General features: G+C 37.7%; 1 protein-coding gene across 7 annotated transcripts; it reads left to right on the forward strand.

Annotated features, from left to right (window-relative positions):
* Window positions 1-5,093: 5,093 nt before the first annotated feature.
* On the forward strand, window positions 5,094-10,581 carry LOC104590343 (putative serine/threonine-protein kinase WNK6). Of its 7 annotated transcripts, XM_010248969.3 has the most exons (8): window positions 5,094-5,518; window positions 6,096-6,206; window positions 6,287-6,324; window positions 6,466-6,693; window positions 6,775-6,995; window positions 7,203-7,360; window positions 7,454-7,907; window positions 7,999-9,113. In XM_010248969.3, exons 2-8 carry the CDS (start codon window positions 6,120-6,122, stop codon window positions 8,844-8,846), a joined length of 2,034 nt encoding a protein of 677 aa, XP_010247271.1. In that variant the 5' UTR covers window positions 5,094-5,518; window positions 6,096-6,119; the 3' UTR covers window positions 8,847-9,113. The 7 variants fall into 7 exon arrangements, 2 of the variants coding, with proteins under 2 accessions (XP_010247271.1, XP_010247274.1); XR_016076603.1 differs by lacking the exons at window positions 5,094-5,518; window positions 6,096-6,206; window positions 6,287-6,324; window positions 6,466-6,693 and adding exons at window positions 9,373-9,466; window positions 9,659-9,864; window positions 9,986-10,581 and having other exon boundaries at window positions 6,762-6,995; window positions 7,999-8,812; XR_016076604.1 differs by lacking the exons at window positions 5,094-5,518; window positions 6,096-6,206; window positions 6,287-6,324; window positions 6,466-6,693 and adding exons at window positions 9,373-9,466; window positions 9,669-9,864; window positions 9,986-10,581 and having other exon boundaries at window positions 6,762-6,995; window positions 7,999-8,812.
* The last annotated feature ends 293 nt before the right edge of the window (window positions 10,582-10,874 follow it).

Here is a 10,874-nt window from a genome sequence, read left to right on the forward strand (position 1 = left end):
TAGCTGCCTGCCAGCATCTCTCAAGTTAAAAAGGGAGAGAGAGGGGAGAGGAGAGAGAGAGAGAGAGAGAGAGAGAGAGGTAAGGTAATGCAATGGGTCTATTGTTGTGTTGGTAAGGTGATGCTTCGAACTCCATACTTCTATGCGTGACTCTTAACGGTTCCACATTTTGGAGCGTAATGGTCGGAGCCATGGTTTTTAAAACCGACCCGGTGACCGAACCGGTCAGGGGTCCGGTTACCCATTCGACCCTAAGGGTCGGCCTGTTCCAACAAAAAAAAAAAACTAAAAAATTTGAAAAATGGTCAAAACCGTTTGAATGGTTAACCAGCTGGTTCAGTGGTTTGCTGATCAAAATCAACGGTTTTGGGGGAAAACGAAACCAGTCAGGTGACCGGTTCCTGATTTTTTTGGTCTGACAATCTAGTCTGGTCCGATTTTGAAAACCATGGTCGGAGCGGCTTGAGCCTTTAGAGTTGCCATCGGAATTATTGCTGCTGAGGTCCAAACTCCAAATGCTGATTTATAGCGGTTTGCAGTTTTGCACCAATGTCTGGAGAGCTGGATCGGACGTCGTTGATGGTCCCTGGTCAGGGTTGATTGGTTCGACTGTGATTACTGTGGTCGTCTTTTTCTGTAAGTGCCATTGGGCTGGATCATTGAAAAAGTTTCTGATAAATGACATAAAAATAAAGCAAGAAAGTATCTATAGTTCTACACCATATTAATGGATTTAATTTTTGGAAGGTGAAGCTTAGTCGATTATTGGGCTGATTTTGATGCGTGGAATGAGACTTTCTTAGGAATGGTGTGACATGATCTTCCTATGCATCTCCACACCATTGTAATCGGCATTAGCAGTTGGGGGTACTCATAATTTGCCATGTGTTGTATACTTAGAATATCAGGTCCCACTGTTAAATAGCTCCTAGCTATTGGGGCTTGGGGGTACTCTATATATCAGGCTAGAACTCGATCCGAATTTCAGTTTAAACCGAATTAAGCTAGATCCTTGAATCATGGAATAAGTGGCAAGTTGTAGCCGCCCAAAACCCGTCTACGCATGTGACAAGGACCCAAGATGTGATATCAGTATAGCATCATCCAGTTGGACCTTTTTAAGGTAAGGGGGCCCATTCTCACATATTCTTTCTGTCTGTACATATTATTGATTCAATGAACAGTGGGCCGTTTATTGGGAATATCTCTTACACTTATGTAAAATTGATGGAATTCTCGTCACCATTTTTGTAGGGTTTTTTCGGGCCTTGAGGAAATATCGTCTCATGAACAACAGAAAGTATCTGAAGCTCACCAATGGGATAAACGTGAATAAAGCAGCCCAAAAAATGGGGCATTTATCACATGAAGAGGTGCGTGAAACCAAAGCTTTCTAGTTTCTACAGCTCAAGGGTGAGTTGTTGGGTCAAAAGATCAGTTTCCATAAACTGGCACCAGGTGTGGAGAAAAATGCTTGCTTCGACGTCATGCAACATAAACCCAAGACAATTTGTTGGAGTCGGAGCGCTTGCAGCCTCAGACTTTATACTGTGGATGGAGGAAGAACAACTCTAGCTGTGGCGCATCCTATTCAAAATGGGCGATGCTTGCAAAGGACAGTGTCCCTATCAATCCCAATCTTTCAATGCTAAGATGGGCAAGTTGCAAAAGTGCTTCTAAAGGGGCCAGGCTGCTGCCACTTGCAATTGGATCAAACCTTTTTGTGCCCCTCAAGCTATTGCAAGGCTTTGAAAAGTGAAAATCCATTCTCACACAATTTCTGGATTCGGTTTTTTTCAGGGAAAATTATAGTCAGGGTTGTACTTTTAAATTTATGCTGCAGGTTGATTTAGAAACCAACAAAATTCTTACAATGGACACATTTCAAATTTATGTTATGGAAGAAGATTCTACGTCAAAACTGTGAGACAAGCTAGAAAAACTTTATTTAGGAAAAAGTTAAACTACAAATTTATATTTGAAGTGACAATTGTACACCTAAGTTTGTTTAACAATGTCTTGGATAAACTAAGGAACGTTAATGTCAAGGTGGAGAAAGAAGACATGCCCTTTTACTTTTTACCTTACTTTCTGATTTGTACAAAAATTTGGTGATAACGTTATTGTATAGGAAAGATACAATGAAGTTAGAATAAGTCACCAAATTTCTTTTATCCAATGAGGTTAGGAGGAAGCCCATGTATGAAAGTGGGCAAGATTATGCATTGGTTATGTAGAGAACGGGTCGAAAAGAAAAGTTGTCTAATAGGGGATCTAAGAGTGATAGATTAAAGGGCAAAGTACAATGTTACAGATGCAAGAAATTTGATCGCATTAAGAGAGATCATCTTACACAGAAAAAAGAATGGGGATGAATTTGGAAGCGTTGCAATTGCATCAGATGATTTCAAAGACGTTCTCATAGTCTCCGAAGGTATGTACATTTTTTCTCTAAATGATTAGGTTTTAGATTCTGTGTGTTCTATGTATATTTATTCCAAGAGAAAATATTTTTGTGCATTCCAATAGAGGAAAATGGGTGATCAATCTATGTAAAACATCACATATATTGAGATGGTGAAAATCAACATTTGATGGAATGCTTCGCACTTTGGGTGGTGTGGCGTATGTAGGAATCTAATATACTTAGTCGATTGGATTGTTGCAAGGTCTTTGCTACATATAGGTGGAATCATGAAAACTATACACGGTAGTATGATCCTGATGAAGGGGAAAAATGCAAGGACTTGTATTATCTGGTTGGGAGTATAGTGGTTCCTACTATCTCAATGGGATATTGAAAATTGAGTGCACAAGGTAGTGTGGTCATACAATCTCTTTCGTAGATGGGGTAGAGACAAGTGCTATAAGTTTCCGATTACAGATGATGGTGAGAGGAATGTTCTTGTTGGGAGAAAGGAAGGACTGAGGTTCCTCTCTAGAATTAACTAAGGTTATTAGCTAAGGTGTGGTTACATAGGTGCATTGGTCGTTTTTCTGAATCAGGTGAAGCCAAGACCAAGTGATTCAGGTTTTGTGTAATAGGTGGTGTTTTGTTAAGGCTAATGGATGCTTATGGTATTTGTGAACAAGTGGAAGCATAAATGGTAGATCTCCAATGTGGTTGAAAAATAAGCCAAGGTATATGCTAGAGTTGTGTCTTATTTTTTCACTATTTGATTATGTTTTAATCTAACAATTAGTGTGGTTCTTCTTTTAAGTTAAGGAAGGTTTTACATATAAAAAGGTCTCTTTTGTATATAGAGTTTAAATAAGTGAGAAAAAAGTTCTCTTTTTCTTGTTAAAGAAGAAAAAACCAGAGGTAAAGAGAAATATGGTGTTTTTGGTGCAAGACTGGAGTTTTTCTCTTGTCTTTTGTTTATTCAAGTTGAAAGAGAGGAAAGAGCAAATAGGTGTATAAGGGCTAAGGATTAGTTTGAGTTGCAAGCTACAAGGTAACATATATTGTTTCTCATTTTCTTTTATAGTGAAGAACAGTTTTGGTCTCTCTTGTGGATATAGATAATAAAGTCGAACCACATAAATCCTTTTTGTTCTTGGTAGTACTTGCTTTTACTTGTTTTTGCTTGAATTTCGTTATTTTGTTATTATATTAGTTTTTTTTTTTTTACTTAGTTGCTATTTCAAATATTTTGCAATTTTATCTTATGGGTGATTGTTGTGAGGCCCCAACAAGAAATGTCTCAATATAACGTTGAAAGGGATGTGAGGACAATGAGGATGGATTTTGTGAAGACTAAATCCAAATTCGACAAGAGAGTTGTTCAGTTGTACACATAACCCGAAGCTTATTTGTTTATTGCTTATTCCAATGCCATTAGGCAGAGTGCCACATAGGATATGAAGCTTAAAATGCTTGATGGCGACTATGGCTTATGTGGGGAGGAAAAGGATTTTAATCATATATTTAGAAATTGCATAATTGTGAAGCAAACTTGGATGGCGGATACTTTTAATTTTAGAGGGATAGAAGACCAAAAGTCTTCACTAAGAGAATGGTGGTTCAATATAAATAAAGAGGGTGAAACATGTATTCATCCTTTGGTAGGTTTGGAAAAATAGAAATCAAAGAATCTTTAATAACACATCTACCCCTACCTATATGATCATTGAAAGGGCCCTAAACTCTTTCATGGAATACCATGATGCTATCAATAATCAATTAGCCTAATGAGGAGAAAAATTCTAAGACTTGGAAGCACATTAGGTGGAACTTACTTACGATTGGAACGATTAAGATCAATTTTGATGCTTCCTAATGGTGGTATATATTCAATAGCTAGAAACCATAAGGGGAACTGATCGATGTAAAAGCTGATAATCTTGGTGTAGCAACTATTAATTTGGCCAAAGCATAAGTTACATGGGAAGCCCATAACCTAGTTCTAAATTTGAAAGACTCAAAGCTTGTGATTGCTTGCCTGCAACAAGTGACAATCCTGCCTTGGAACCTCAAAAAAGCATCATTCATGATTGTATGGGGAATGAAGGAGTTGTTCAAGAATGGCTAGTTTACAGGCATGTCTTCCATGAGGTGAATCAAGCTTGACTGCTTTGCTCATGAAGCCTAGTCAATTATGCATGGTGTGGTATCTATTCATTTTTGTAAGCTTTCTTGGCATTTGTTCTAGTGGTTTGTGGGGATGTGCTACCCCTTTTGCTGGGGAAGGGGATCTGTTCCTCACACATAAGCGCCTCATAGGCACATCCACCATGCATTGAGAACATCTCCCGTCGGTAATAACTTATAAGTACGAGAGATGTTCTCAATGCATGGTAGGATGTGCGTGTGAGGTCGGTGTGAAGAGCAGATCTGGTCTCCTTTTTGCATGCTTATGTGGAATAAAAACATAAATGATTTATCAAAAAATTATCACAGTACCAAACACCACTTAAGGAGCGGTTAAGAGTCGAATCGGCATTTTGGACCGAATTAAGATAATGCACTCTTTCCTGATCTAACGGTTAAAAATTGCTGATCACATGTGGGTCTCATCGTAGATTCGGTATCCAAACAACCCTTGCTAACTTGGATTCTTCTCATAAAAGAAGCTCTTTGTAAAATGTAAACTATGGAAGGGAGACAAGGGAGGGGCTACTAAAGCAGAAAAAATACCAATCCGACGTGTGTAGTAATCTCATGCGCAATGGACGGCTCAGATGCTAGAGAGGGGCCTTACGTGATTATGGTGAGGGCGACGTAGCACCATTCTGTTTTTTTTTTTTTTCGAAAGCCCACGTACCACCCCGTTCGGAAAAGGAAAATTTGCTGTTGCATTGCTGCCATGCCTCTACGAAGGAGAGATGGAACGAAAATTTGTCTGGGGGAGAAGGAGCAGGGAGAGAAAGAGCGCTGCTTTGCTGTTTCAGACAGGAGGTTATGATCGGTTCAGGGGCACATCTGTATTCGTTCCTTAATTAGTGTTAGGGTTTCTTCTCGCCTCTTCATGGATCTTAATTTCGCGAGAATAAAACCAGGAAGGAATTGCGTTTGAAGGTATTATTAGATTCTTTTCTTTTTTATTTTTTAGGGTTTCAATTTGTATTTCGGCGTACCTTGCATTAATCATGGTTCGTTTTTAGTTAGGTTTTCTTGTTGTTTTTTGATATTATGATTATGATTGATTTTGGATGAATTTCGTAAATGTTTGTCGTATGGCATGCATTCCCCAATCTTCTATTGTTTCTGGTGACATAATCTTTTGTTTTAGTGGTGACATTTGCGTCAATGTTTGGGTTTTGAGATGTCATTCGAACGATAAATTTTTAGGGTGTATGGGAATTTAAATTCTGCAGTCGAATCCGTGAATGCATCAATGCACATGCCTTTCCATGTATTGGCATGAATCCCCTACCTTGCAAGCCTAATGGTTTACAACTTATTCTCCCATAAAAATGTGTTTTTCAAGTAACGCCCTTTTGATCTATGTTGGAATATCTTTCCTCTGTGTTGGTTGGAACCTTAGCCGTAGGACGTTATAGTGCCAAAACTATTTAAATTTGAAAGCTGTGCTGTTTCTCAAATAAATGTAATTTCTAATTAATTTTGTTAAGATCATTTCGTCCTTCTGTAGTTTCGGATATTGGCTTTGGTCAGTATGGAGGGGGTGGAAGAGAGCTCAGGCCATCCCGAGCCTCCAGACCCTGATGCTATTGAAATTGATCCAACTAATCGATATATCCGGGTAAAACATTGGATGTCTTGTTGATAATTTCAATCTTTGGGTTTTTTGTTTTCTAATTAATTGGTTTTATGTTCTAACAGTATAAAGAAGTTTTGGGGAAAGGAGCTTACAAGACTGTGTATCCTTTAAATAGTCTATTTTGAAAAATATTTGATGGTTATCTCAAACTTATCTAAGCTTGTCCGTGTATTTTCATTCCTCGTCATTAGTGTCTTATCCCATCTACTACATGCATTCCTTAATTTTATTATAATTATAGCTACAAGGCGTTTGATGAAGTTGATGGAATTGAAGTAGCTTGGAATCAAGTTCGGATTGATGATGTGTTACAGTCACCAGAAGACTTGGAAAGGCTTTACTCTGAAGTACACCTCTTGAAATCTCTGAAACATAACAACATAATAAGATTTTACAATTCATGGATTGATGACCGGAATAAGACCATCAATATTATTACTGAATTGTTTACCTCGGGTAGCTTAAGACAGTAAGTTTTTCTTCATATGATATTTTGGTTTTTTTATGGAAAATTAATGTTGTTGTTAATTTAATGTGATGCTTGACTTAGGTACCGCAAGAAACACAAAAAGGTTGATATGAAGGCAGTGAAGGGGTGGGCAAGACAGATTTTGACAGGTTTGAGCTATTTACATGGCCATGAGCCACCTATCATACATAGGGATCTGAAGTGTGATAATATCTTTATTAATGGTAACCATGGCGAAGTTAAGATTGGAGATCTGGGATTGGCAACTGTGATGCAACATGCTAATGCACGAAGTGTGATTGGTATGATCTTTTTTCCCTGTTTTCAATTGATCATTGTTAATCTGTAAATGGTTGCAGAAGAAAACTAAGATTTTGGACATATTAACATATATGGTTTCCTCCTATGTCTTACATTTGATGGTTAAGAGAATACCTCGTTTTGTTCTTTCTTTGGGTATTAGTTTATTTTATCTCATTCATAGTAACATGCAGAAGTGGTCTTTGCAGGAACACCTGAGTTTATGGCACCTGAGCTTTATGAAGAAGATTACAATGAGTTGGTCGATATATATTCTTTTGGGATGTGTATGTTAGAGATGGTTACCTTCGAATATCCTTACAGTGAATGTAAAAACTCTGCTCAAATATATAAGAAAGTCTCATCTGTAAGTCGGCATAGTAGAAACTTTATATTTTCCAATAGCCTATGATTTATCACTAAAATTAGTTAGTTAATTTATCTCTAAATAATTTTGTAGGGAATAAAACCTGCTTCCCTCTCTAAGGTGAAAGATCCAGAAATGAAATTGTTTATAGAGAAGTGTTTGGTTCCGGCAGCTCAAAGATTGCCGGCAAAAGTGCTCTTGAAAGATCCATTTCTTCAAGTGGATGGTTTTGCCAGGAATTCTCCATTACTACTTCCTGATATTGTTCCACCCAGATCAGGGGCATTTGGGGATCGTTGTGTGCTCTCGGTGGAGCCTACTAGTATGCAGAAATCACCTCTTCCCATGGAGGTGGATGCTGATGATATTGGTGAACCACCTGTCATCACATTTATTGAGAATTCTGTTGATGGGGGTTCTCATAGTCCATGTCTGGAGGTTCAAAGGACAAATAGGGGCAATTATTTCAAGTTGAAAGGAGAGAGGAGTGATGAGAACTCTGTATCACTAATCCTAAGGATTGCAGATCAGAGTGGTGAACATAAGGGTAAGGATATTCTTTGGTATTCATGTTCACTCTAAGTGTTCATGTTCTTAGGTATTTAGGTGGACACTTAATTTTTCTGCTCTTAATGCAGGGCGAGTGAGGAATATACATTTCCTATTTTATCTCAACAGCGACACAGCCCTTTCAGTTTCTAGTGAAATGGTTGAGCAATTGGAACTAGCTGATCAGAATGTTATGTTTATAGCTGAGTTGATTGATTTGTTGTTGATAAACTTGATACCCAATTGGAAACCTTGTGTTCCTGTTGATCAGCTGGTTCCTCCAAATGGGACCCAAAACCCAGAAGACCGTAGCAAGGATCAATTACTTGAATATGGACAAAGCTCAGCTGGATCATTCCAAAATGGTCTGGTAGTTCCCAACCTATTGAGCCTACCATCTTTCCGTGATTCTTTTTTTGTCAAAGGATCTACTCAGCCAATGCATGAAGTTCATGACCATGGAAATCTTGATGAAACCATGTCTCATGCTGATTTTGGCTTCCAAAATTCACCCATGGCAGATGACCGAAGTTCTGGGGTTTCATTTATTTCTGCATTCTCTACTGAAGGAAATGGAAAGAATTGCTCCTTCACAAGGTGCATGACTGCAGAGTCTGGGTTTATGGATTTTACTGAATATGAGATGAAAAGAGAAGTTCTAGAATCTCTTTCTGGAGTTGAAATAGGTCCACCTCTTGATGACAAAACTGCTATCAACACAGGCAGCGATAACTTGCCAACCTTTTCAAGTAATCCAAGCAATTCTTCCTCAGCGGTTTTAGCTGATGACGATGATGAGGAGGAAATAAGAATGGAGTTGGAGGTGATTGAATTGCAATACCAGGAAGCAATAAAGGACATATCTAAGAAAAGGCTTGAGGCTATTATGGAGGCTAGAAAGAGGTTGTCACAGAAGAAGATAGCATCAATTGAATGATCTGATACTTTAGTTATTTGTTTTGTTGTTCTTCCTTTCAAATGTAGAAAACCCGTTCATGGAGGAGAGTTTATCTTGTCACAAATTCATATTCCTTCTTGTATATAAATTTCACCTTGAGAAAATCTTAGTGTCTGATTTATTGCACAGAGGATATACTGTGATTAGGATAAGCTGTCAAACCTTCTTTAGGAGAATTAATAGTGTCTTTGAGAACAAAACCTTCTTTCTTCTATGCTATCAATCACTAATAATATGATTTGATCATGTGAAATTCAAATTGTGCCAATAGTGGGTTTGCCATTGGAAATTGGGCGTTTGTCATTTCCTTTTTTTATTTCCTCCCCCTTCCCTGAAAAACAATTATTAGGTTTGTGACATGTAAAACATCTGATGAGAAAAACAGATGGAAGTAGAAACTATGACATAAGAAATTCTATCTGACCAGTTTCTTCTTGAAAGGTGGCCCTGTTGGTTTGCACATACTATTTAATTCTCACTTATGATGCTATTTTTATGCTTGAAGGACTCTAGAAGAATAAACTTACAGCTGAGTTGTCAGGATTCAAATGGATCTTTTCCAAGAATGTGGAAGTTGAGTTGTTCTCAAGGACCATGAGGTAAATGCCTACATCAGTTGAGTTAGATGAAAACATTAAAACTTTATATTGATTCTTTTCTCTTTAGTTGTGCTCATAGAATTCCTCTGAGTTGTGCATATCTAGATGCTATGTGTCACCACCTTGCTAGCTGAATTCTTAGATCCACTTTGCTGTTCTTTTCCATTTCTTTTCTCTGTCACCTGCCTTTAGAATTTTTCAGCCATGGCTATGCTGATGCAAAAAGGATGAGGAAGATGACTGACACTCCAGTAGTGTTTTTGTCCCTTGTCTTCTTGGAAGTGCAAGACATGGTTTGAAAGGTTTGAGAACTCCAAATAGTCTTGGGTGCAACATGCAAGTTGGGACAGAATCAATTCTTAACCATTTATCAACAAAACATGAGGCCATATTCATGGGTACTTCTCTCTTAGATTTTGCAATGTTCATTATTTCATATTTTTGTTACTCTTCTACTTTTCAGTTGTTGCTTCTCATCTCTTTTTTATGATTACCCTGGGTCTAATTTCGTTGATATAGGATCTGGAATAGCTACAGACAGTTTTTTGGTCAGCATGCAACTGCCATTGGAATTTTGTGGGGCCACTGAATGAGTTGATTTTATCTTGCCAATTTCATATGAAAATTTTCAGTATCAAAAGGTATTTGTCTTGCTAAGTTTCATATTAAAAATTTCAGCATCAAAAGGTATGTAAAAATCTCTCCCTGGAAATGGTACAGTTTCTTGCATTAAAGCAGGTAGGGAATAGATGTTTTAGGGTTACCATGATCAGATATTTCCCAACCCTAGTTGGATTTAAATCTTCTTTTTTTCCTTTTTTTTCTCTTTTTTTTATCTCATCAAAGGTCCCTGTTGAAGGGGCTAGAAGGGCGAGGGGTAGATGAAAAAGGACATGTGTATAAGTTGTGGGAAATGATTTGAGCGCCAATAACTTAACAATGGATATTGGCATTTAACAGAATGGAATGGCGAAACAGGATTCATGTAGCTTACCCCATATAGTTGGGCTTGAATAATGATAATGATCAAAGCTCCCAAGTTGTATGGATGCACACAATGTTTCTAATTGAACAGTCACAGGCATTAATATATTGAATCAATGTTTCTAATTGAACAGTCACAGGCATTAATATATTGAATCAATGTGTTCCTTTACTACCCATCCATCTCTGCAGAATTATTTTACATTTCCTTCCCAAGTTTTCCTATGCTCCTCTATGCCCTTGATGCTCAAAATTTAGTTCAGTGTGCTTTTGTCCTGTTTCAGAACACATCTATTTTAGTTTCTTTTTTTTTCAGCCAGAAGAAATTCATGTTTAAGTATTTCTTGAATATGTCGAGATCAATTTGTCTGTCACACAAAATGATGCTGTTTTTTTCCCCTTTAACTTTAGTCAGGATTAGTAG

This window comes from Nelumbo nucifera, chromosome 5, assembly GCF_055504915.1.
Source record: "Nelumbo nucifera cultivar China Antique chromosome 5, China Antique-T2T, whole genome shotgun sequence".
In the NCBI taxonomy this organism is placed as follows: Eukaryota; Viridiplantae; Streptophyta; class Magnoliopsida; order Proteales; family Nelumbonaceae; genus Nelumbo; species Nelumbo nucifera.

Excerpts from the sequence above, each read along its gene's own strand:
- LOC104590343 (XM_010248969.3), top strand. The coding sequence starts at position 6,120 with ATGGAGGGGGTGGAAGAGAGCTCAGGCCATCCCGAGCCTCCAGACCCT. Across the intron at positions 6,996-7,202 it reads TAATGCACGAAGTGTGATTG|GAACACCTGAGTTTATGGCA; the intron begins GTATGATCTTTT and ends TGGTCTTTGCAG. Across the intron at positions 7,908-7,998 it reads TCAGAGTGGTGAACATAAGG|GGCGAGTGAGGAATATACAT; the intron begins GTAAGGATATTC and ends CTCTTAATGCAG.